Consider the following 27,965-nt stretch of genomic DNA (forward strand, 5'->3'; position numbering starts at 1 on the left):
TTTCTGCGACCTTCAGTGGCCCTCGCGAGTGGGCTGTGGGAGCTGCTTCGGAGCCGCCCGGAGGCTCCGGCGAAATGCACCGTCGCCTCCACATCTGCAGAGGCTTCAGCCTGGACCGCGCCGAGCGGTCCCTCCTCGGTCTTGGCTCCTTGAGCCCAGAGTGGCCGGCAGCCCGGCGCCCTGTCACCACCTCCCTTCAGATCCCATCTGGGGGCGGGGTGGGTGGGGGGAGCTCCGGGGTTCACACACTCCCAGGCTCACCTGGAAGCCGCTGCAAGCCCCTCCCCCACCTCCCACATTTGGGCCCATTAGGCACCATTCCAGGAGGGGCAGCAGCTGCGTGCGCTCCCCCGCTTCCCCCCGCCCCCCCAAAAAAAATCACAGCCATGTTTTACTCCAAACAGACATCATTCACCAACTCCACAAGTCTCGGGGCGCCGGGGCCGAGGCCGAACCGCCTCCCCAAAGTGCACCCACCCGAGCCGCACATCTGTAACGCAGCCCAGCAGAGCCCTATCCTAATGCAAGGATGCGAGGGAGAAGAGCTAAGAAGCCCGGAAAGCTAGGCGAGCAGGTGTCACCAGCTTTCTAAGGCGAGTGATGCTACCCCCCTGACAGCCACCCATCACCCCCAAACCCCACCTTCGCGGGAGAAAATCCCAGAGCTTCCCATTTCACTGTTGCAAACCCCTCCCTGGAAGGAGCAAAGACATCCATGCATCCATCCATCCATGCATCCATCCATCCGTGCATCCATCCATGCATCCATCCATCCATGCATCGGTGTCTGTGCTCGGCTGCGGTCCGGCTCGGGTCAGGGCAGCGCTCCGCCAAGCGCTCCGCAGTTCTCCAGGCAGACACGCCGGCTGCGCCCCCAAACTGGGCCCTGCCCCCCCGCCCCCCAGCGCTCGCCGCCGCCCCGTCGGGCCCCGGCACTCACCGTCCCGGGCGTCCTCCCCCCGGCTGCAGTTGCTGCAAATGTGTTTGATCTCCTTGCCTAGTTGACAATGGATCACAAAGGACACGTTGTTGTTGGGGGCGGGCTCCTTCAGGGGCTTCATCTTCAGCAAATAAAAAGCTTTCTTTCTGGGTCTCCGGGCGCTCGCGGCTGGCACCGCGCCCTCCCTGCAGCGCGGCGAGCGGGGCGCGAACCTCCCCGGCTCCGCGGCGCGCGTGGGCTCGGCCATCCGGCCCCGGCGCCCCCGCGCCCGCCCCCGCGCCCGCCCCGCCGCGGCCCCCGGCCCCCGGCCCCCCGCACCCGCGTCCCTACGGCATCGCGACCGCCGCGGGGCGGGCCGGGGAAGGCGCCGAGAGGGGCTCGACCTCGCCGCCGAGCCAGTGGGAGCCCCGCGGCCGCAGGAGGGTTCCGGGAGGCGCCCCGGGTCCCACCTGGGACGCGGCCTCGCGGGCACCGCCTCCCGCGGGCAGCCCCACCCTCCGCAGATCCCAGCACCGGCGACTTGCACCCTCACTCCTCCGAGCTCCGGGGCGCGATGCCAGCCTCCCCCTCCTCCCCCTTTCCTTCCAGCCGCCCTCTGCCAAACGAAAGCAAGATGTGCCACACCGAAGGCGGCTGCTGCGCTCCAGCCCTGCTGCTGCCCGCGCCTCCCTGGGGGCCAGAGCCCAGGACCCTCCTCTGGGGGGTCCTGCCCACACCCCTGGACTTTTCCCTGCACCTGGCAACCTGTTAGGACACAACTGATCTTGTCACCCTCTGTAGAAACTCCCCCACCTTCAGGGAGGAGAAGGGGGGGGGGGCGCTTCCTCCACCGGTGTCCTTAAAACTTAAGAAGAACAAGGAACAGAGAGAAAAGGCTGCTTTTATCAATCCTCAGGAACAACAACTTGCGGCTCCGGGATCCCAGCTAACGCGGCTGAAGGTTCCCCAGCTGTCCTGAGCACGGTGGCTAAGGCTCAGCCAGGCGAATGACATCTACTGAGATCTCCAAAGACAGAACAGTGCCTTAAGTAAGGCAGACCCAGGGCTCCATGGTAATAACAGCTACAAGCTGAGCCCTTTTTGTTGTTGTTGTTGTGCACTTTAAAAAAAATAAATAAGTCACACTCTATTACAGTAGTCTGGACTCAGATATTGTGAATCCTACATCACCTTTCAGAGAACTAAGGCTTGGAGAAGCCTCAAATCCTAACCACCCACCGTGGGTGCTTATTTAAAAAATAGGGGTGTGTGTGGGGGAACCAAAGCACTGGGATTCTGGTTTAGTGGGTAAGTGTAGGGCCGGGAATCTGTAGCGTTAACAAGCTCCCTTGGGGTGATCTTGATGCAAAGCATAAGTGGTGAAAACAGGTGCTTACAGCCAGGGGTGTATAAATCCGGCCTCTGTCTTCCCACCACACCTCATTCCTTATGAGCCACGACCTTTCTCTTTTTTGTCCTAGCCCACTAAAATAGTGTTAAAGGATGCACTATCACTGCTATTGTTTCTAGGAACTTCCCTAAAGTTAATGTCATAATACCCTGTGACTGATTCTTCCATGAAGTGCAAGTCACTGCTTGTCTCTCCTCCAATAGGGCAAACTGCACGTAGGGTTCCCCTCCCAGGTAAAAGTGTCAGCACTCCCCTGGGGATATTAAATTGCTGTGTTATAATAAGCTTCTGATCATTGCAGTTGTACTGCTCCATCATTGATACCACTTCTCAACTGCAAGATATTCTGACGAAATCAGCACATTCAGTTTTTTCTTCATTGAGTGGTTAGGGGCCTCAAGTGTCCAGTGCCCTTTAATGACACCAGTCTCTCCTGGTGTCCATTGGGCCTTTAGGGACCCCCCCCTTCTCACCTAGGTTACCAGCCAAACCAGCCACAGGTAAATCTCACTTGTATCTTCTCATGTCAGATTCATGTCACTAGGTCCCTGGCTAATTATAAGCCTTATCTTATAGCAGAGGCCCCGTTTCTTATGCTGGTGGAGTATATGATAGAATTTACCACACTGTGGTATAGGAAAACATTCATTACCCTCTTTTTCAAATGCTCAGATCCCTCTCCCAAACCATTTCACTTAACTACTTCCTGGAAGAAAAAAAGAAAGAAAAGAAAAAAGAAAAGAAAAGAAAGAAAAGAAAAGAAAAGAAAGAAAAGAAAAGAAAAGAAAAGAAAAAAAGAAAAAGAAAAGAAAAGAAAAGAAAAGAAAAAAAAGAAAAGAAAAGAAAAGAAAAAGACACATCTCTTCTTAAATGGCTTTTTAAAATTGCACGCCTTTCCCACCTATGCTGCATGCCTCACAGGTCAGAACAGGAGACCTGCATAAACCCCATACGGTCCTAAGCCCATTGCAATCTTTTATGCACTCACTGAACACTAAACCAGACCTACAGGCTCTGGGGGCCTCTATTTTTTTTTTTAAGGTTTTTTTTTTTTTTTTTTTTTATGATAGTCACAGAGAGAGAGAGAGAGAGAGAGAGAGGCAGAAACATAGGCAGAGGGAGAAGCAGGCTCCATGCACTGGGAGCCTGATGTGGGATTCGATCCTGGGTCTCCAGGATCGTGCCCTGGGCCAAAGGCAGGCGCCAAACCGCTGCGCCACCCAGGGATCCCTGGGGGCCTCTATTTTAATTGGCCAAGCAGCATAGCACAGAGACACAACCACCAGCTTGGGCTCAAATATTAAAGGCGATGCCACGCAGTTATGGGGGCTCTTTATTCAAATTAAAAAGACTAAGGTAGACCTCTGAGTGCTATTCCTTTCATTGGCGATCCATCTCCTTAAACTGCTTTTCTCGAGTTTGCAGCTTCTAACTGGCCACCTGTGGCTGTTTATACTTAAATTGATTAAAATTAAATAAAATTAAATCTCAGTCCCCTGGTTGTACCAGCCACCGGTCACATGCCCCATAGTCACATGTACCCAGTGGCTACTGTATTAGTGCACGGGGCGGAACATTTCCATCATCCCTAAAAGTTCTGTTAGACCATGCTGGTCTTAAAGGACGTTGGGATTTTAGCATCTCAGGTGGAGCTGGGAAGCTGAGAAGCCCTATCTACCTGGAATACTACTACAGCAAAGCCTTCCTCTGATACCCATTACTATAATGTCCCTATAGCTCCCAAGGCCACAAGATACCTTATATGGAGTCTGGGTTTGTGTCATCCCAGAAGACACACCTGTTAATTATGATCCTTGCAATTATGGCCCAGCGTTATTGTGGCTATGAATAATCATCTCCCTGCGTGGATAATGAAAGAAACCTGTCATCTGAGAGCATTCTCGAGAAAAAGCTTTTTTTCGTGGGATTTTTTAATTTGAAAAGGAAGGAGGGGGGCAGCCCAGTGGCTCAGCAGTTTAACACCGCCTTCAGCCCAGGGTGTGATCCTGGAGATCCAGGATCAAGTCCCAGGTCAGGCTCCCTGCATGGAGCCTGCTTCTCCTTCTGCCTGTGTCTCTGCCTCTCTCTCTCTCTCTCTCTCTCTCTGTCTCTCATGAATAAATAAATAAAATCTTTAAAAAAAAAAAAAGGACAAGGAAGGAGGGAAACATTGAAAGGAAAGACAGTGCAGAACATTATGCCACCTAAAACAGAGGTTCTCAACGCAGGGCCCATGGAGCTTGCGTGGGATTCTTACTCAGATGATCCAAGTGGGAAAAACTCTCCTGGGGTCCCTCTCAGCGTCACTTATCTACATGGCAATCTTGGTCCCATCTCTTCTTTAGGATACACTTAATTTGTAGATCCTCTCCTTGAAACTTGTTTGGGACCCTAAGACCTCTACTCATAAAGTACAATTGCACAAAACAGCTAATCCTGATCACCTGGGAGCTTGGGGGGACATGCAGCCTCTCAAGCTCTACCCCAGAACCTGCATATTAGCAAGACTTCCAGGTTATTTGGAGGCACAGTAAGGTTTGAGAAGCATCCCAGGGGCATCGGCCCCAAAATACTATTAATTGCCTACCGGTGGAATACATTCTGCTTCCAAAGTAAATAACAGGACCCCTGATCTCACAGAGGTTAAAATTTAATAGGAGAGAAGATACACTCAACGAAGGACCTATAAGACCAAGAGGACTGGGGCTCCCAGATGGCTCAGTCAATTAAGTGGCTAACTCTTGATTTCAGCTCCGGTCATGATTTCAAGGTCGTGTGATCGAGCCCCGAGTCAGGGCTCTGCACTCAATGGGAAGTCTGCTTGAGATTCTCTTTCTTCTTCTGCCCCTCTCCTCTCTCTCTCTCTCTCTCTCAATAAACAAACAAATAAATAAAATATTTTAGAAAGAGAAACAGAACCCACCCAGCTGAAACATGTGCAAATTTATAGCTCAGAGCAGCCAGGGAGAAATAGGCATTTAATATCTGAGTGGGAGCCATGTGAAAAGGGAATTCTGCAGAATAATGTGGAAAAGATGGAGCAGGTGAAGCAAGACTTCCCTGGGAAAGTCAGCTTGAGGTATTGGGGGGTAGAGGGGTGGTGGCAGAGGTGGTGGCCGCGTGGAGAACCTGCAAGGTCACAGGCTAAGTGGAATTCATGGTGATGGGGTAGGTAGGTGGGGATCTATGATGATTCTTAGCCCGACAGGAGTGTTATACCCAGAAAGGCAGCATGTGAAAATTGGGCTTTCTAGAAGATACCACCATTATGATGACATGAAGGTAACTATAAACCTTAAAATTCCCCAAGGTCAAATGTGAGAAACCGAGTGTGATCAACTTGGAGCTCAGATTTTGTTGTGCTTTCTGCTTGTCTCTGGCCAACCTCCTTTTAAAGCTCAACAGTTATTAGGCTTAGCGGAAGTTAAAATCAAAGAATAGAAATTTGGAAATACTCACAAAGTGCTTTAACTCTTATGAGAAAGATAGACTAGAAATACAAAATATTAATGTCAAAAGAAGGCAAAGCAGTGGAGCCATTCAAAGAGACATGAGCTTAAGTAAATATCACTACACATATTTGATGCACAGAAAGATTAAATTTTTTTCTTCCTCACCATTTTTCTCTTCAATTTATACTCAAGCGACCCATTACATCCCCCCCGTCTTTTTTTTTATATTTATTTTTATGTAATCTCTATACCCAACATGAGGCTTGAACTTACAACTCCAAGATCAAAAGTCTTATGCTCTACCGACTAAGCCAGCTAGGGAACTGTCTGCTTTCTCTTCCTAGCATCCCTGAAGCAAATTGAATGGTGGCCCTCCAAAAGGTATATATCCATGTCAAATTCCTGGAATACATGAATATGTCTTTATTTGGAAAAAGGTTCTTTACAGATATAATGAGGTTAAGACTTTTTTTTTTTTAAGAGAGGGAGCATGTGGGGGATCCCTGGGTGACTCAGTGGTTTAGCACCTGCCTTTGGCCCAGGGTGTGATCCTGGAGACCCAGGATCAAGTCCCACATCACCACATCGGGCTCCCTGCATGGAGCCTGCTCCTCCCTCTGCCTGTGTCTCTGCTGTCTCTTTCTCTCTATGTCTCTGATGAATAAATAAATAATTTTTTTTAAAAAGAGCATGTGTGTTCAAGTTGGGGGTGGGCAGAGAAGAGAGGGAGAGAGAATCTTAAACAGGCTCCACACTCAGCGCAGAACCCAACACAGGGTTCCATCTCACAGCCCTGAGATCAGGACCTGAGCTGAAATCAAGAGTCAGACACTTAATCAACAGAGCCACCCAGGTGCCCTGGAAGTTAAGGATCTTGTAATGAAAAGATCATCCTGGATCCCTGAATCCAATGACAAGTGTCCTCATGAAAGACACACCGAAGAGAGACACACAGTGACAAGGAGACACAGGTAGGAGAGGAAAAGGCAATGTAAAAACTGAGGTCAGAGCCTGGAGTGGGGTAGCCACAAGAAATGCCACAGTCACTAGAAGCTAGATGAAGGCAAGGAGTGGAATCTCCCAAAGAACTTCTGGGGGGGGGGGTCATGGCCCAGCCCATACCTTAAATTTGGACTTACAGTCCCCAGAACCATGGAAGGATAAGGATCTGTTGTTTTAAGCCACCAACTTTGTGGTAATTTGTGACAGCAGCCATAGAAAATCCACTCTCTAAATATTAGCAGTATGTTATATTTCTAATTTCAGAAACATAGCCATTTTGTTCTAAGTTTGATCTAAATGTGTCCCATGTTAAAACCAGAACCATAAGCTCATCTACAAAATACAAACTTAAGAACAGTGTTAAAAATGACTTCTAAGCGGTTACGACATAGAACTGCGCTCCACTACTGCCACTCCTGTGTGTGTGTGCGTGTGCGTGTGTGTTCCTGTGTTTGCAGATGCCGGGATGGAAGTATGGAATGGAATGGAAGTAGACTTTCATTAAGAAGCGAATACAGCTTCCAGGCTTTTTTATATTTAGTATAATGCATTTGTATGCTGAGCAAGGAGACAGAAGCAGAGCTGGCTGTGGGAGGCCAGTGAAAATTCTTCAGACAACACAGTGACGTTTAGTAGAGCTCCTACCAGCCCCGTGCACTGGTACAGCTGTAGGCATCACTATGGCTGGCATCTGTTCTAGTAGGTTGAGTATCCTTTCTGACACTTGAAAATCTAGTTATTAAGATTTTGAATGTCACTCCCATAAACATTAGTAAGCAGCTGCATGACTGGCAAACTTTTATTCTCCTAAAAGATGAGTGTCTCCCATCATGTTCTTGAAAATGTGTTTAGGAGCCTATTGCAAAATTCCTTCTGGCCTTAGCTTTTCCCTTATTATTTGTTTCTTAAGATTTTATTTATTTATTCATGAGAGACGCAGAGAGAGAGGCAGAGATATAGGCAGAGGGAGAGCAGGCTCCTCATGGGGAGCCTGATGTGGGTGGGACTCGATCTCGGGATTCCAGAATCACACCCTGAGCCGAAGAAAAGCACTCAACAACTGAGCAACTCAGGCGTCCCTCTCTTATTATTTCTTAACCTAACCTGGCAGGTTAGGTTAGAGAGCAGTCGGTGGACAGTTGCTTTGAAGAAACAATTTCATGTGTCTGTTTTTAGAACTTGAATTCTTAAAAATATAGTTGAGACATCTAAATGGTGTGAGTAGTTTTGTGTGTGTGTTTGTGGGATTTTTGTTTTGTCTTAGCTAAGGGTTTGCTTTTTTCTTCTTCTTCTTCTAAAACTGAATAGAGAGCAATTTTCCTTCTAGGCTTATGGTAATTATGCTTACTAAGGGGTTGTTCTGTGCAAATTGTTCTACAAACACTTAGCAGATAGCAACCCGATGAGAAAGGAAGATTGGAAGCATTTAGACAAAACAGGTGGCGAAAGAGGTGATTTGAAGGACAACTGTCAGGCATGTACTCCTATAGCTTGATGGCAGTGTCATCCAGAAATGTTTCTTTCTCTTTTTTGCATTGCCATGGATGGGAAGAGGACTGGAGTGGTCTAGTTCTCAAGTCCAAAGAAGAGGAACTTCGCCATGAGGTTAGAAGGACTCTAATCTTTGTTGCTGGGATGGAAAGAGCAGTCTGGTAGGGCATTTTCTGTTAGGTCTTGTTAGGTCAAGCACCTTTACAGTCTATATTGCTGATACCCAAGGAAGGCTCTCAGTCTACATTTTAAAATTTGGGATCAGGTATTTCTGTTCATGTCCAGGGGAAGACAGAGGATACAATAAGTAGAGGTTGGGAATTTTTTTTTTTTAAGATTTTATTTATTTGAGAGAGAAAATGCATGAGTTGGGTGGAGAGGGGCAGAGGGATAAACAGACTCTTTGTTGAGCAGGGAGCCTGACTCCAGACTGGATTCCAGGACAATGAGATCATGACTTAAGCCGAAGGCAGATGCTTAACCTACTGAGGCACCCCAAGAATTGTTAAAGATTAGTAACTAAGAAGTCTGATGTTCCAAAGTAGTCCATTTCTTTACATTTTGTTCCAAATCATAAATCCCATATTAAATGAGATTTATAGCCGTATAAACACAACCTTATGTTTCTTCTTAGAAACAGGTTGATTTTGGTGATTTAGACACTTCAGGATATTTATCTTATAGAAGCACCTGAACACAGAGATGACATTAAGCGTGTTTATATTGCAATAAAGTAAAAAAAAAAGTCCACTGATAAGGAAACGGTTGCATAAATTACAGTATATTTAAAGCATGATGCCACTAAAAATAATGAGTTTTATCTTAACAAATTGGTTTGGAAGGATTTCCACACTGTATTGTTAATGAGAACTGACTCATTTTTGTAAGATAGATATTGTGGGTGGGCATTCGTATTATTCTCCATATATTTCTGATTTACTATCTTCAGGTACATGATAGGATTGCAATTTATACATCTAACTCCCCTTGAGGGTAACGGATAGAACCAGGTGGCCAATTGTAACCTATGAGTGATGAGCTGAAGTTCGAGATAGCAGCTGCTTTCTTTTGTGTTCTGAAGTGAGCAGAACCTACCTGCCAACCCACAAGGCCATGCAGTACGAGAAATGAACTTGTGCTGTTCTGAGCTGGAGATTAATCTAACCTATGAAGATTAATACAATAATGACAAATGTGTATGAGGGACGTTTTCGTGTATGTATTTGAATATTATCTATCCCTTTATTTAGCTATCATGCCAACACCATAAAATGAAACTATTATTTCCATCTTATGCTTCAGGAAACAGAAGCTGGGTAAGATTAAATAAATTTCCCAGGTTACACAATTAGCACTTTGCCAGTTAAAAATCGGAGCCAAAATATGTTAAACTGCAAAGCATACTTTTCCTTTTCCAACCATCCCACTGACACGCAGAGAGCTGCTAGATGGTTTTCCTTCAGAAGGACCCTCAGCACTATTTTGGGACAGAAACATATGGCATCATGCAACACAACCCAGAAGGGTTATCCAGATACAGGCATGGGACACAGAAACCTTGCCTGCCATTTCGAGCAGAGCTGCTGGGGGTAAAGAGAACAGGGGCAAAAATAGGATGCACAGGTTCTTACCTTTCATCTATATTGGCAGATTTCTGCCATTTAAGTCTTGAAATAGACTGTGGTTGATACTCATGGATGTTATCCTTTTAGGGCTGGGATCCATGGTGTGGTGAGCCCCTCAGGGCTGTCTGACAAAAGCTCACATCAGCTAATGATAATTGGCCATTAGGACCGAATCACAATTGTGTTTGTACAGAGCAGGTGCAGGAACAAGGTAATAGGATAATGTGACATCGGCGAGAAATGCAAATTGGCCCTCCCATCCCCCCTTTTTTTCCAAGTGTGAGAAACTTTAGTTATTCAAGAAGCATAATTGTGGTATGAGTAGCTGCGAGTAGCCAGCAATAGGGAGATCTTAAGTGGGAATTGCAGGTGTATAAATGTATGACATGCAAATTATTTCTACCACGGAAGGTAAGATGGGTCTAATTCACTGAGGAGAACATTATAATATGCTCTACGACTTGTGAAGTGAATGATCAAAGGCATATATCTGCTTCTAACAAGCCAAGTTTTTCTCTTCTTCCCAACACACCAGGATGCTGTGATCCAGTGAGCTTCCAAAACTGTTTGTGTGTGTGTGTGTTTTACACTAGAGAAGCTTTGCTAAAGAGGAATTGTATTTATTTTTATACATTGTATGTCGGTAGAATTTTCTTCTGTGATACATATTATTTCTGCATAAGTTATTATAACAACAGATTGTAGCCATGTTATATGAGAAAAGAATGTTATTTACAGGACTGGAAGGGCACATTACAAGGCTAAGAAGAGTCTCAAGAGAGATCATATAGAATGTTCTATTGGAATTTAAGAGTAAAATTGTAGATACACTTGTATACAGAGATAAACATAGGTTCTAAAAACCCATTCAGGGTCACAATGATAAGTCTGCAGGGAAAAAGTCCATTGTGCGGGTAGGCAGGCTGGGACACATCACTTGGTGAGCCTCCAGAGTGCTGGCGAAACTCTGCTGGGCTTTTTACTAATAAATATACTAAATGTTTTTATTTATATACTTATTTATAAAACGTATTTATGCAATAACAGATATTGTATATTAAAATTAAAGTTACATAATATTGTATATTTTGCATATGTTTTCTATTTTTAAGTAAAAAAAAAAAGTCTCATGTAATCCTCACAACAATTCCACGATTTGAGAGGTTCCAACCACCATCTGACAAAGAAGGATCCAAGGAGACGAGAGAAGCTGCACAAAGCTGTATCATGTGAACAAGGCAGAGTCCAGGTCTGCAAGGAATGCAAGCCATTCACCATTCAGACACTGTCCCACTCCACTGTATCACACGGCTGTCCAGAAATGTGCCCACAGGAAAGAAGCTATAGTGAAGGTAAAAATATCTTTCTAAGCCAGCTCAGGAAGAAATTCCTAGAGGGCTTCTTAAAGATGAAGGGCAATCCTGTTATATTCATTAGGATCTGCCTATAGACACTGGAAGTCAATCTGCTTTTCCATTTTATGGATTAAAAAAAAGTACCCAAACAAACATTCTTTCATTCGCAAATTCTGTCATTTGTTTTTAAAAACATGGTAAAACATGCCCTTTTTTTTTCTTGCAACACAGAAGGCAAAAAAAAAAAAAAAAAAAAAAAAGACTTATTAAATCCTTGACAAAAATTACTTGCTCTTATGGGGATAAGTGACTCTAAGGCAAACTCCACTCTGAGCTCAGAGACCCACACAGGCTCGATCTCACAACCCTGAGATCATGACCTGAGCCAAAATCAAGAGTCTGACACTTAACCCATTGAGCCACCCAGGTGCCCAAAGATCCTCTGCTTTCAAGAAAATAACCATGTATCCCAAGTCTAGTGTCCCCCAGATCTGTCAATTCCCTTAAGGCGAAGACGCCTTTCATGCCTCTAAATCCGAATCTCAACTTTACTTTAAAAATAAAACATTACTGTTTTGCTTCCACGAGAGAGATGCAGACACTGCTCCACAGCCTAAACCTGATCGTTCCAAAGTTAAAAGTTCTCAGACATGCTGAAGGCATCATTAGTGTGTATGAATTATAAACATTACTCATAAAGCTTTCCTGCTCATATGTCCACAAGCCCACACAGGGCATGTCTGTATATTAGGATCTGCTCATTTTTCCTAAATGGCGCATATTAAGTCAACTGTGAGTTGTTCAGAACACTTTCTACACAGTTTGGGAACTATTACCCATCATTATATTCACATAGAGTGAACTCCCAACGCAGGCATTGGCAAAACTAAGCTTAGTTTCTGACAGTCACACCCGATCAGCAAACAACTGACACTGTGTCAATCTTCGGGATAGTTTGAAACAGAGACAGGCTTTGTTTCTGTAACTGGCTTTGAAATATGAAGGCATCATTGAAGACACAATAAATCACAGGATTGTAATGCAAGCTTTCTGATTACATTTTCCCTTGGGTTTTGTTAAACATGTAACTAATGAGAGATACAGATATGTCCATGAGTAATAGGGGAATAAAAAGAGAACTGAGCTATTTGCTATGAATAAATATTTACAACCAAGGATGAGAATGAGCAGAAATGTATAAAATGCTTTGTAGTGTATGCTGGTGTTTTTGCCAAGTCAGGAAAGAAACTGGGTGGCTGAGCGAAGATAGCGGGCATTTTAGCCTTGATCTCTGACACTGTGTGGTTTGCTCAAAGAGATGAGCAATGAGCTGCTGTGTTGTCCAACGTGACCTTAGCTCAAAATTGTGTAAAATAGGAACAAGATTGGTAACCCAGGAAGTAAAGGGTCCATTCCATGCAAATAGATAGTTCCGGATGTTAATTATAAATACAAAGATGAGTTTGATAGCATGAAGAGAGCCCAGAACTCTTTGGATAACTAATTGTTGGAGGAAGGAATGAAGGAATCAATTGAATCCCCATCTGCAAATCCAGACTGATGCTATCATTCACACTAATCACCTGCCAGTATCAGCTGGACATATCACCTCCGGTGATAGCAGTCTTATAAACTAGATGGATTCTTCCTGGATGTTTTAATTTACCCATGGCTCAAGCATGACCTGGAGGATCAGGAAACACAAAGGTTTCAACCAAAATGAGAAGGGAAAGAGAAGACCAGAAACACAAGAGCATTTCCCCAAAGTGAGGGCACACTATGTGTTAGACTTCATGTTTCAGGTTGCCACATTTTCCTTGGGAGGTGGAGCTGAATTAAGAAACCAAATTTCGAAACACTACAGAGAATCCTTGAGAAAGACTTGATTATGTTTGCTTGAGCTATTGCAAGTGGTGTTGCTGGGCAAGGGAATGAATCAAACTGATTTGGAATGTGTAGTCACATTTTGAAATTCAACACTCTGGCCCCAAATCTTTATCATCATTTCCTTGTGCAGACTGTTGCTTCTTCCCAGATCACTCATTCCTCCTTGTCACTTGGACTTGAATCCTCTCACCTCCTCAATGTCACTCCATCTTCTGCACCAAGCCTTATGTATCTTTCATCTTAATTCTTCTCTCATTTGTGATAAAAATTCCCAGAGCGAGGGGTGGGAGGAGATGGCTTCCCATCTCACTCTTCAAAACATGAATTCAAGAGACAAATTCTTTTATTAATTTTTATAAGAACCCATTAAAATAATGTATAATATATTAAGCACCCATATGCCTATATGACAGTGTTACTTTCATGAAATTTTCTACCAATGAAAAATGAACTACTTCTGATACAGTCTTTCCCCTGACTCCTTCATAAATCTTCTCTAGGAATCAATTCTCCCAGAAAGCCACTGAATTGACTTGTATTGCAAAGATAAAAACCTTCAGAGTGGCCTGTCATCAAAGTGATCCTTACATTCTTGGATGGCTAAAATGAGGGGACTGGACTAGTAGATGATTGCTAAGATGATCTTTCCAAAAATGCAATTTTTGACTCTAAAAGTGGATACATTGCAACCTCTGGAAGAAGGTCTCAGGAGGAAAGATACATAAAAAGTGTGTTTGACTGTGTTTGGAAGAGGGAAATGACAGTCTAGATAGAAGTAGGAGCTTTCGGGGAGCATTTAACTTTCCAGAGATAACAAATCTTGACCTAGAGCCAAGACCAGCCAAATCTTCCTCTGTAGCCACATCTCTTACTACTACCTTGTGTATCTCCTACCGCTTCGTGGCTACTCCAGGCGGCTCCCATTCCCAAGCACTTTGCCTTGTCATGACTTCCCACCTGCTACTTCCTCATCTGGAAGACCTTCCCTCTTCTTTCTTTCAGGAGCCTCTTTTTCATTCATGTCATAGCATTAAGAATGACATTTTGGAAGGCTCTCTTAGCACACTTGGGTAGACAAAGGTACCTGCTCCCGGTGTTCAGAGCCACCCTGGAACCTACTGCTAACTGGACGTTTATTGTAACATTCTGTAAATATTGTCTTTTTTTAAAGATTTTATTTATTTATTCATGAGAGACAGAGAGAGATAGAGATAGATAGATAGATAGATAGATAGATAGATAGATAGATAGATAGATAGGCAGAGACACAGGCAGAGGGAGAAGTAGGCTCCATGCAGGGAGCCCGATGTGGGACTCGATCCCGGGACATCAGGATCACGCCCTGGGCCGAAGGTGGTGCTAAACCGCTGAGCCACCCAGGGATCCCCTATAAATATTGTTTTTATTTAAAATATATTTCAAAGACAAAAAAAAAGACAGTGGATCCTATTCTATTCATGTGAGACATTTTCTTCCCGATTACTGTTTATTGCATAGCACATCTTTCCTCATTGATTTATAAAGCCACTTTTGTTGTTCCCCAGTGTATTAAGTTATATTGAATAGTTTTTATGTATCTATTGAGATAATCATTGTTTTATTTTTCTTTGATAAATTATGTGGTGAAATCCTAAATAGCATTCCTAGGTTAAAACAACTTTACATTCTTGAAATAATTCTATTCTAGCTTGCTGTCTTTGTTTTCAAATTTTTAGTATTTTTGCACTTAGGTTCATATATTTCTCTCTTATATGGTCCTTGTCCAGGGTTCTATTCCTTCTTTTTCAATTTCATTGCATAGTTTGTGTAAGATGGAGGTTACATCTTTATTCTCTAGAACAGCTTTTATAACCTAAAGTTAACCCCTGTTTTTGTTGTTGTCATTTATTTAGAGAGAGAGAGAGCAGAGAGTGTGACTGGGGGTGGGGAAGGGCAGAGGGAGAGGAGAGAATCTTAAGCAGGCTCCAGGCTCAGCATGGAGCCTGACCAAGGCTTGATCTCACTACGCTGAGATCATGACCTGAGCTGAAATCAAGTCAGATGCTTAACCGACTGAGCCCCTCAGGTGCCCCTAAAGATAACCTCACTTGAATGCTCATTAAAACTCATCAGCAAAACCTTCTAGTATTAGTGGTTTCTGGTTATCAGATTCTTTTAAATTGTGGATTCAATGTCCTTAGAAATTTTAGGGATTTCAGTTTTCTATTGGTCCATACTGATAATTTATAGGTTATCTAGAAAATTCCTCATTTTACTTAGGTTTTCAAATCCTTAGATCATCCAGTTTATTGAATCTCTCTTCAACTTTGTCTACTTTGCTACTGAATCCAACCACTTATAGTTTCCAAGACTATATTTTTCATTTCTAGATGCTGTATTTCCTTTTCTAGTCTGTCTCTGGTTTTTAAAGCTGTCTCTTCTTTCATGGTGGCTTCTATTCTTTCTTTAATTTTCTTATTGTAAGCATTGTGTTTTATAATCTAGATTTTTCTCTTATTTCTAGTCCTTATTTGTTACATCTGCTGACCTTCCTTCTTGTGGTCTATCTCTTCTTGCGACTTTTTGAGCTTTTCATTGTGAATTTATGCTCAACAGGATGGTTTTTCATTCCCTATAGAATTTTAATTTGCTTCTGTCAGTATGCCAGTGGTTCCAATGGCCCAGGGGAAAAGAAAAAGAAAAATTATGTTCACTTCTAGCCCTGGGATTCCCAAATCTTATCAGCACTATCAATTCAAATCCCTAACATAAAGAGTGGGACAGGTTTGCAGTTTTGGTTTATCCCAGGGGCATTCCTAACTTATACCCAGATCCCCAGAGCTTAACGCTTCTCACTACTTCCCTGCCCTTCCAGGCAAGAAAAAAAATATTTTTGTTTTTATTGTACTATTTCCAGGTTTAAGTGTGGAAGACCCCTGAGGAACCTTCCCTTAAGCAGGGTCTATGGTCATTGCCTTAAGCAAAGCCAAGGCCACATTTCTTGTCCCTGAATTGGGCATTGTAACTCTAGCCCTTAGTGTCTGGTGTATACATGCAGGCTAGGCACCCTGGGGAATGGCAGTTCAGTTGCCTGTACTGCTGAAAGTCCTTTTAATTGTGTCTCTGCATGTTTGTCTCCCTCCTTCTCAATAAGCATCACTAAGGCAAGAATCACAGTTTATGATTTATCATTCCACTCCACTCTGCTCCCCTAGCTTCTAGTGCAGTCCTGGCACTTGTTAAATAGGAGCTCAGTAAATATTGGATGGATGGATGGATGGATGGATGAATGATAGCTTTAATATAGGTGAGTCTGACATCTACTACTTCTCTACAACTTGTCATTTGCAGTATGATGTAGAATATTTCCAAGACACAGATAGGAGATGTGTCAGAAAATGAGGAGGATTGGAGAGAGACACTGCAAGATTTCTGTGGTACCTGACTGTTCTGACCCGGTCACAACTAGTTTTCTCCCTCACTGTTTGAAACACTGTGTAAATTAAATAATTAAAACTATATTAAGAGCCAAGAATAGCACTCTGATGCTATATATAGCTTCTGGCTACCTAGTTATGCACTGCACTGAAATGAGGCAAGGAGCTTTTTGACAATTTAATTAACATTTTTCTAGATCTTCAATTTCTTAAAAATACTGGGATGTTTCATTTTCAAGGGGCTTACAGTGCAGGAGGAAGGTACTCTGATTTGTCCTTCAACATCTGTCACTGGGGGATTCAGGTGGAGAATTGGGAGGAGGGAGAAAGAGGGAAGGAAAGCCTTGTCTTTCATTAACCTGGGACTTATCCTTTTGCTCACCTTAGTTGTTTAGCTTCTGGACATGGTAAATAACAATGCATGTGTTGTCAGTGTATTTTGGTTATAAAAAAATAGCTCCTATGTAGAATTTAAGAAACAAGCAAAAAAAAAAAAAAAAAAAAGACAAACAAAAAAACAGACTCCTAAATACAGAGAACAAACTTCTGGTTGTCAGAGAGGAGGTGGGTGGGGGGGTGGGCGAAATAGGTAAAGGAGATTAAAAGTACACTTATTGCTATAAGCACTGGGAAGTGTGTGTACTTGTTGAATCATTATATTGTACACCTGAAACATATTACAGTGCATGCCAATTATACTTGAATTAAAAAAAAGGCAGATACCAATTAGGGTCAAAAACCTTTCATAATAGTAAAACACACACACACACACACACACACACACACACACACAGAGTTATGTCAATGCCACACTGAGGAAGGCCTTGCATTTTGGTGTGAAATTTACAAGGTTTATCACATTGAATACCTGATATTTTCATTATCTGAGATCCTGAGCAAGCTTTTAATGAGGTGTGTTCAGAAAATAGTGTTCATGTGATTCCCCTCGCATCCCCAACATGACAGTTTAATTAAACTTAAGTCCATTTCTTTCTTGGTGCTCAACATCGTGGGCCGGCCACTCTGGATAATGTGCCTCGTCATCCATCCAAGTCTCAAACTTATTCCTCTGGGGCCAGCCACCTCCATATGGCAACAAAATGCTGATGAGGGAATTTGAGTTCAGTTATGGTTTTTTGTGCGATTTTTTTTTTTAGAGGAAGAAAAAGATATAGGAACAGAACTGTGTCAGAGAATAAACCAAAGAGCAGAAGGGAATATTTTAATAAAATCAGAAAAAAGGCAGAAGACTACTTTTCTGTATTGCTCGCTTCTCAGAAAGCATTCTGTTGGCAGATTTTCTTTTTTTTTCATTTTGAAGGGGGAAGTAAAGCAGGGGACATGTACCTTTTATGCTCAGAAGGTTGCTCCAGGGTCACTAGATGCTGCTGCAACTCAGACATGCGGTCATATCAACCAGCCTGCCTGGCTGACTCTGCTAGAGCCTCCTTCATCTTCTCCAGCTCCTGGGCTAGGGGCATGGTTTTTCTTTTGGTTTGGTTTGTGTTTTAAGATTTTAAGTAATCTCTACACCCAACATGGGGCTCGAATTTACAACCCGGAGATCAAGAGTCACAAACTCTACCGACTGAGCCAGCCAGATGCCCCTATATCTATGTTTAAATTCATTAGGAAGAGCCCCAGCATCTTGTGCCATTGAATTTGGAGGCTGGGGGTTGAGTTAAACTCAAAAAGTAACTATAAGATAAAAAAGTACCTTTAAAATAAAGTTTGTAATCAGCAATGTGGAATCCTGGTTTCATTCATTCTTCTTTGACATACTTTAGTTTTCCAATTCAATTTATTTAAATTAAACCCAAAACTGAACATATTTTACCCATTTCTCCTACTCCCCAGTTCAGGCAACTATCAATCTGTTTTCTGAATTGATGAACTTAGTTTTTAATTATTTTTTAGAGCCACACATAAGAGAGATCATACTGTATTTGTCTTTCTCTGACTTATTTCACTTGGTGTAATGTCCTGAAGGTCCACCTATGTTGTCTCAAATGCTAAGATTTCATTCTTTCTTTATGGCTGAATAATATTCCCTTTTGTGTATGTGATACATACATGCATATACCATATCTCCTTTTCCACTCATCACATTGGAATATGATGGACATTGGATGGATGTCAATGGACATTTAGGTTGTTTCCATGTCTTGGCAAATGATGCTACAATGAATGTGGAGTGCATATATTAGTGTTTTTATTTTCTTTGGAAAAATAGCCAGAAGTAGAGTTTCTGGATCATATGTTAGTTCTATTTTAAATTTTTTGAGGAATCTCTAAACTGTTTCCCACAGTGGCTGAACCAGTTCATATTCTCACCAACAATGCACAAGGGTCCTTTTTTTTCCCACATCCTCACCTACACTTTTTTCTAGTTTTTTTTATGAGAGCTCTTCTAACAGAGAGCACATCTAACAGATATGAGGTGATATCTCATTATAGTTTTGCTTTGCATTTTCCTGATGATTAATGATGTAGAGCATCTTTTCACATACCTGTTGATCATTTATTTGTATGTCTTCTTTAGCAAAATGTCTATTCAGATGTTCTGCCCATTTTTAAATTGGATTATTTTACTGCTATTGAGTTGCATGAATTCTTTATATGTTTTGGATTATTTGTCCCGACACATATATGATTTACAAATATTCTCTTCCATTCAGTAGGTTGCCTTTCATTCTGTTGATGGTTGTCTTTGCTGCAGAGAAGCTATTTAGTTTGATATAGCCCCGCTTGTTTATTTCTGCTTTATTTGCTCTTGCTTTTGATGTCAGAATAAAAAAAAAGTCATCACCAACACCTATGCCATGGAACTTACCACCTAGGTTTCCTTCCAGGATTTTTATGGTTTTAGGTTTTATGTTTAGTCTTTAATCCATTTTGAGTTAATTTTAGGGTATGGTATAAGATAATGGCCCAGCTCCACTTTTTCTGTCACAATGAGGTGACCTGTTGTAATTATTGAGCACTGACTTACTGGTCAGCTCTATAAGTGGAGAATTTTCCAGTGTGGGGTAGTCCTGGGGAGACACATGCTACTGTTCTACAAACCACAGCCATCCCTACAGTGTGAAGAGTTTTTGTCTATAGAAATGATTTGAGTCCTCCCAAATCAGCATGTCAGCACTAATCTCACCTGATTTACACACACACACATACACACACACACACACACACACACACGTACTGGCATACTGGCTAGTGGAACAATGTGCTAAACTTGCTAGGCAGTCCACCCTCCTGGCCTCAATGGCCCACAACCAACCCATGGTGGGAATGCTGAGTTCCTTGGGGCATCTGGTCAACCTCACATGCCAGGCATGGGGTGGGATATAGTTAGAGGGTTTGAAATTATCCTAAAAAGGAGGAATAGTGATCCAGAGTCCTCAGTGATTCTAGTCTAGGTCCAGAGCTCCCCACTTAGCTGATATTCCTCTGGTCTCAGGTACCCAATAAAGCCTTAGAAAACTTCAAAGAAAATGCTTTGCTTCCAAGTAAGAGTTGGATGGGTAGGGAGTTGAGTAGCGTAAGGTCTCAGTCAGGAGTCCTGAGGTTATACTGACAGCCCACAACCCCAATATCCTATCTAGCTGGTTTGCCAGACACTGTTATGACCTGCAGCTCAGACTTCAACTCCTGGATGAAACTTTCTTGCTTATGTAGGCAGAGTTATTCACTCTTCCCTTGGTGCTCCTATAATATTTTCTTCATGCCTCAGCTCTCACATGGCTGTATGTACATGTGGTTATCTCTCTGCTTCCCCCCGTAGACTCTGAGACTCTGTGGAGAGCAATTATATCTTATGTTTCCCTGTGTCTGCAATGCCTGTACACATGGAATAGCAATGATGTTTGGAAAAGAATGGCTTGTCCACCTGGAAGTCACCTCATGTAGTGGTATTCCATATGCTGATTGCTAATTATCATGTTGAGGATGGAGAGCTCTATAACATGCAGTGTGATGCTGTGTTAAATATTCATATGAATGGTTAAAAACAGTGCTTTCCTCTTTAAACCTTTGTTGCATCAGCAGGCTGAACAAGTAGCACATTGTTCTAGGAGATCGATATTCCTTAGTGGGCTCTGCAAAGTTCAAAAATGTATGGGAACTTCACATTCTAGTCACACTGACGGGATCTCACATTTGAACCCTGCTTTCACATCCATTATCTCTTTGATCCTCTCAAAAACCCTGGGAGATGGGTAGGTTCTTTTACTTTGTAGGAAAAGAAAGCACGACAGACTGGTTAACCGATACATTCCTGCTCCCCAAAATTCAAACATGACTATCTTGACCAACTCAGAGTTTTCCCCACTATTCGTTTGTCACCGTGATGCCACCCAAATTGCTTCAACTCTCAGCAATCTTTTAAGATTTCTCTTCTAAAAAAGGAGAACTGCTTCCTATGCAGTGGGGAGGGAGGATGAAGGAAGTAAAAGGCTGCTTAAATACTTTGCAAATAATATCATTTTGCATCTTGGTGGTGTTTTTCCAGGATTGTTTGATGGACGTGTTATTCATATGCATTCATAATGCATCACCCCTACCAGCATTGTGGATAATTTTGTAACCAAGGATCAAAGGGGAACCTTCTGCTTCACTACTTCATTATGAATATTTAACATGGCATCCAAGCACTTTTCACACCCTTTTGCTAGCCACCCATGGTAATTGGTGATCTGTGTGATGTGACTTTGTGGCACATAATACTTTGAGATTATTTCTAGGTCATCTACAGCAATCAAGCTAGATGAAGACTCTTTAATTGTAATTGCTTATGACAATTCTTCCATATTTTAAGAAGCTCTGAAGGAAAGGGTACCTCTATTCCCCGTGTCTTTTGCCTATCAAGACACACTGCAATGGAGCCCAAACCCTTAGTTTTCAGTATTGATTCAACCTGATTACCTTAGTTGGCTGTCACATGATAAATATAAAATTAGCAGTAGAGGTGTTCCCCTGTCAGATAGGCTTGCTCTTTTTCATGGCCATAGGCTGATCAAACCTTTCATAAATGTCCCCCCTGGGTCATGGAGGGGACTCAGCAGGATAACGAGTGGCTAGTACAACCCAGTTTAGTTGCTGGAAAAATGTATGCCTCCATAATAGAGATTGATGTTGACACTTCCATTTGAATGGGATCCTATGGCAATTTATAGTTATCCTCAGGACTCTGGAATTCTGCTCTACAGTGGAAGGACCATGAACTCTTTCCTCTCATTCAGTCCCTAGCCAATCTTCACCCATTCCGTTGACTTTTTAACTTTAAAACGTGCTACCTCTGCTGCTCTGTTCCCACTGCTTCTACTGGCTCACCCTACACGGAGATTAGTTAGTGCTTCTCCCACCACATCTCCCTGAGCACTGCTGCTGAATGAGCTTTATTTGTTCAAGAACTATTTTTATCCTATCATTCCTCTGCGTGAAAATCTCCCCTGGCTTGTACAATCAAGTCCAAAACCTCCCTCCTAGAACTAGAAGCTGTCACAACCTCCCTTGATTTCACCTATGCATCCTCCAATTTCATTATTTCCAAACAGAAGCATCTGTCCTCATCACTTTGCTTTTGATCACACTTTGCTTCAGCCTAAAACGTCCCCTCCCCTGCTTTTTCCTTGATCTAAATATTACAAGTCTTTCCAGGATGAGCTCCAATCCCATGTCTTTCCATGAAGCCTATCATTAACATTCTGATCCACATTGCTATTGTCTTCTCTGACCTAGTGCATATGTTGATATAACACATTTTGGAGCTGAATCGAATACTGTTCTGAATTGGTCTCCAGTTGTTGAAATTAATGTCACTCCTCTGTAAAAAGGCCTTCCTTATCTCCCATTTACCTACAGAATAAAATCCAAATCTTTAGGATTCTGGATCCTCTTAACCTATTCATAACATTCCAAATTACATTCCTGTAAAATCATATATATATTTTTTTCTGATTGTGAATATAGTACATTCTTATTCTAGAAAATGTGTAGTGATAGTCTTATATAAAGAAGTAGGAAAAATCTACCACTCCAAGGCAACCCCATTAGTACCTTGAGAGGTGTCCTTCAAATGTGCTTTCCACCAAACCATGCTTTTTTTCATTCATCTTGGTCTTTACTCACATTTTTCCTCCTAAACTATATTGTCCTACTAGGTCTTCTCAAATCACCATCAATCAAGAACTATCCAAATATCATCTCATTTGTAAAACTATCCTTTAAATCCCTCCTCATAGGTAGGATTAATCTTCCTCCACCCCAGTCTTCCATGGGTTTCTAATACACTGGCATCAGGTACCTGGCATACATATACACATGTCATGGAAGCATGCACATCCATCACCTCAACAAACTTGGGAGCTCGCTGAAGGCAAAGAGTATTTTAGCCATCCCTGTGTCTAGCACACTTGCCTGCACAGAGCTGGTATTTAAAAAAATGCTAAGTGAATAATGAATATATCCGTATTACTTACGGTTCCTCACCTGGTGAGTTGAAGACTGAAACCATATTTGTACGTCATTTTGAAGTCCCACAGTAATAAGCACATATGGTTGATTTTACCTATGTTCCCAGAACATCATATCTTTTATGGTAAAAATGTTGCCCAATTAGGAATGAAAGATCAGGAATAGATCTAGACAATCCAATATCCAGCTCCATAATATACCAATGTCCATATCATTGTGAATGAAGTTCCAGGAATATCCATGCAGACATCACCCAGATCAAGATGAGGCCCCACTAATGCTCCATCCCAATCACTAACCACACCCTCCTCCCCAGTTCATGGTAACTAAGTTGTTTCTAAAGTATAATAACAGTGTAATTGTGCATGTTTCTGAACTTCATGTAAACTGAATCATACAATATGTGTCCTAGCTTCTTTCACTCAATACTATGTTCATGGGATTTATCTATATAATTGTAGTTTGCTACTTTTACTGCTATGTAGTATACCATCATGATTATAATTTATCCGTTCTATTATTTATTATTATTATTATTCATGACAGAGAGAGAGAGAGAGAGAGAGAGAGGCAGAGACACAGGCAGAGGGAGAAGCAGGCTCCATGCAGGGAGCCCAACGTGGGACTCGATCCCAGGTCTCCAGGATCACACCCCGGGCTGCAGGTGGCGCTAAACTGCTGGACCATCGGGGCTGCCCTATCCGTTCTATTCTTGATGGACATTGAATTGTTTCTAGGTTTTAGCTTTTATTAAAAAGCTATTTACCTCATATATATATATATATAGGTACATACATATTGACATGTGCAAAAAATATTTAGAGGGCAGCCCTGGTGGCTCAGTGGTTTAGCGCCGCCTTCAGCCCAGGTCCTGATCCTGGAGACCTGGGATGGAGTCCCACGTCGGGCTCCCTGCATGGAGCCTGCTTCTCCCTCTGCCTGTGTCTCTGCCTCTGTGTGTGTGTGTGTGTCTATCGTGAATAAATAAAATAAAAAATATATTTAGAAACTCATTTTAGCTAATATTCTATAAATGAAAGCTATAACTTGGCTAGTGTCTAGGAAATGACAAAATCAAATTGAAAATTACTTGTTTGGGAACTCCAGAAGGATAGTGGGATATCTTGAAAGTAAGCAATGGTAAAGTTTCTAAGATACACACACACACACGCAAGTTGATAGCATTTTTCATAAATGGAAATTTTTTTCATTCATTTTCATAAATGTGTATATATATATAATTTAATTTGTAGTACTTTACAAACTTCTGATGGAGCAGTATGTTCAGTGTAAACAGCAGCAACATTTAAATACAAAAGAACTTGATGTTTGTTGGAATGAAAATTAAGGGAGTCACTTGCTAGAACATTGGAGATCCAGTTATATCTACTCTCAATCAATTTTAAACCTCTATCTGCTGCTTTGAACCCTTGAAGTCAGATATCTAGTCTCTGGGGGTTAATGTCTCATTTGGAGAGAAGACCTCAGGCTTAAACTTTTGCCTGTAGAGAAAATCTGAGCCCTAGGAAAATTTGGATTATTGAGATAATTAACATAGATCAGGTGTGAATTAGAGAAAATATAAAGAGTATTTTTCAAAGTGCTTAAAATATCAACTTAGAACAATGATAACATTGACAGACCTCATGTTCTATTAATGAAAATTCAATGTCAGTGGTTTCAATTGGACAACATTTCAGTTGTATATACCAGTGGAATACTGTGGTTTAGATGATGTTAACTTAAGGGACAACCTGGCTTTTGTTAAGTATAAAACTAGTTCCAGAACTTGTAAATCAGAAGTTTCAAACCCAAAGTACCTATTTTAGTTATACACTCTGGTCAAATTCTGTTCTTACATTTCCATGAATGTGCTATAGAAATCTACACAGGCTTCCTGTGTATTAAGCACAAGTTCTGAAACCATCGTCAGTGGATACTCCAGTATTATTGAACCAGAACTGGAAGGTTTGCTGTTTCCTTATGAAACAAGCTACTTAGCTGTGTAAGTAACATTACCCTCTTATTTTCCCAGCAAAAATACAAAAAATATTTAGGAATCAATCTTAGCTAATATTCTACAAGTAAATGATATGACTTGGTTAGTGTCTGGGAGATGACAAAATCATGTTGAAAGATACCCTTTCTGGGAAACCAGAGAGGGTAGCTCAGAAGTGATCAGTGATATAAATTCTTGAGGTTAGAACTGTCCATTTACATTCAGTCCTGACATGACATGTTTCTAGAATCTGCCTTCTCTCCATTACCATCATGTTTGTCCTTTTGGCCCTTCCAACCCATCCTAGACTGAACTTCTAGGTGTTACTTTTATTTTTTAAGATTTATTTACTTATTTTAGGGGAGGGGAAGGGATGCAGGCAAGAAGGGGAGGGGCAGAGGGAGGGAGAAAGAAAGAGTTGGGATGCTTAACCGATTGAGCCACCCAGGCACCCCTAGGGATTACTTTTTTTAAAAAATTAAGTTTTCTCATACCCTCAGCCTCTTCAAAGCTGCAATGGATATTCGTTCACAAAAAAAAAAACAAAAACAAAAAACAAAAAACAAAAACAAAACACACACACACACACACAAAACAAAACAAAAAGCCAAACACCTCTAGATGATATGGCCCCAAACTATTTATGATTTTAATTTAAATTCTCAACACAAAAAAAAAAAAATAAATTCTCAACACATCTACTTAGAAATTCTACATGCTACTTAACATGAGTCTTTCCTATATTTCCAGTCCTCACCACTCGCTCTCAAAACTCTGGTTTTTCCTTGTGCAATCTCCTCTGCCTGATATGTGTTTCCTACCCCTACTTCCCCATGTTTCCAAATTTTTCATGTGATGGTCAAACCCCAGTTTAAATGCCATATTCTCTTTAAATTAAGAGAAATTACAAACATGTTTAATCTTTTGTAGCATTTACTTCATTCTACCTTGCATTAGTTAGTTGGTGACATCTTTCTCTCCTTTGCTTGTTCATAATTATTTTGGGGAGCAAGAACTAGGCTTTCTGTACTTTTTTTTTAAAAGATTTTATTTATTTATTCGTGAGAGTCACAGAGAGAGAGGCAGAGACACAGGAAGAGAGAGAAGCAGGCTCCATGCAGGGAGCCTGACATGGGACTCAATCCTGGGTCTCCAGGATCACACCCTGGGCTGAAGGCGGTGCTAAACCACTGAGCCACCAGGGCTGCCCAGGCTTTCTTTACTTTTAATGCTTAACCTAATTCTTTGTAGGAAGCACAAAATTAATTTGTATGTGTTTGAGTTCGCAGATTCAGAATGTTACACAAGAAGAAACCCAATGGACTGGAAATCCTTGGGCAGGAGTTTGGTTCTCAGCTTTGCTACTAATTCTCTGATTGTAGGACCTGTGGACCCTACTTCTTTCCTTGTAAAATCAAGATATTGATCTTTATACCTTCAAGGATCCTAGTTATAATGGTAAAAGAAGACATTTAAAAATCCTCGTTTACAATGAATGTCACATCACCAATTACGCAGTTATTGTGAATATACACTTATTAAATTGTAGATGGGGAGAACATCTTTTGAGGGTCAAGAACTGATCCACTGGACAGATGAGAACGTAGAGGCTCTAACAGTGATAGAAACTGGACTTTGGACCTACATTGGTTGATTTCAGGTCTAGTATTTTTTATGCAGGTAAACTGTCTCTTGAGAGCCAACCTAGAAAGGAAACTGTAGGTAGGTTAATCCTTATAATAGTAAATAACTGGGAAGGAGTAGAAAGGTCATCATTCATATCTCAAGGGAAAGAGCAAAAAATGGATTTAAACAGTAGCTGGAGAAAGTTGCATTGGGGGAAATGGAGCTTAGGCAGTTCTAGGCAGAAGAATATCAGGTGTATGGTGTTGCAAAAGCAGCAGTGGCAGTAGCAAGCAGAGGCCAATTGATTCAGGGGAAGTCACACAGGAGAAGCCACATCCCCATTAAGAATAGGGATGTGGGGACTTGCCGGTTAGAGGAAATGTGAACTCACGGTTTATCTCAGTTTCAGTTCTGGGATTTCTAATCAATAGGCAAACATTTAATCTTTTCCCAAAAACAACCAGGAAAAGAGGCTTCCTGGGATTTGGAAAGAAAATTGATGCAGGAAAGTGGATTCTGGGAATTTGAGCAATTTGATGGGTTCTGGTATCTCAGTGTTTGGCTTGAAGAAGGGGATAAACCACAAAAGATAAAAATATATATAAAAAATATGTAAGTCAAGATAAGCTGAGACCCACAATTAAGCTACCTGGTACAATTATCCACTTACATATGGTTTATACCTTGAAGAATCCTCCCCCTGCATTTCAGGAACTTTCTGATTCAATCAGCTCCCTGAACATAAGGAGCCCTCGTGAGGGCTGGGAACGAACCTAGGTCAAGACAGTGATCCCGTGGTCAGATTCTGAACTGGAAAACTCCTAATCCTTTAACTAGAATGAACATGTCTAGAAGTTAAAGAATATGTAAAGGAAAGTGCCTATGTTTGGGGATGCTTTGTGAAATTACTCCTACATGACCAGAAATCTTTCCAACATTTTTTCTCAGATTGTTCACATCCTAACATAAGAAAGAATGGACATATGCGTTATCTCTTTCAGCCTAAAAATTTTCTTCCTATTCGTGGTAGGAACCAGGAAATGCCACGGCATGTGCTCATAAGAAGACATTTGGCTAATGTGAGTTAACACCAGTTTGCTTTGCAAGAGAGGCAGAGATGCAGAAGAGTTTTCATAGTACGGTCTTTAGCATCTCTCGGGTTATTTATTTATTTATTTATTTTTGCAATAATACCTTATACTGTTATATTCCCGAGATCATAAAGTTCTTGATAATTACAAAATTCATCACATCAGCCCATTGAAAAGGCCGGTATTAACACTGTTTTCCAAAATGTTACACTTATGC

The 27,965-nt window shown here is 41.8% G+C and overlaps 1 protein-coding gene across 9 annotated transcripts in view; it reads right to left on the reverse strand.

Moving 5' to 3' along the window:
- Window positions 1–27,965, reverse strand: part of PHACTR1 (phosphatase and actin regulator 1) — a 555,008-nt gene that overhangs the window by 252,481 nt on the left and 274,562 nt on the right. The window contains exon 1 of one of the 9 annotated variants that reach the window (XM_072813915.1): window positions 941–1,195. The exons of the other annotated variants lie outside the window; for them this stretch is intronic. Coding sequence (XP_072670016.1) covers window positions 941–1,187 — 247 coding nt within the window. The 5' untranslated portion in view covers window positions 1,188–1,195. Of the gene's footprint in view, window positions 1–940; window positions 1,196–27,965 lie in introns of those variants that run through there. 9 annotated transcript variants of the gene reach the window in all.

The sequence above is a fragment of the Canis lupus genome, chromosome 37 (genome assembly GCF_048164855.1).
Source record: "Canis lupus baileyi chromosome 37, mCanLup2.hap1, whole genome shotgun sequence".
Classification (NCBI taxonomy): Eukaryota; Metazoa; Chordata; class Mammalia; order Carnivora; family Canidae; genus Canis; species Canis lupus.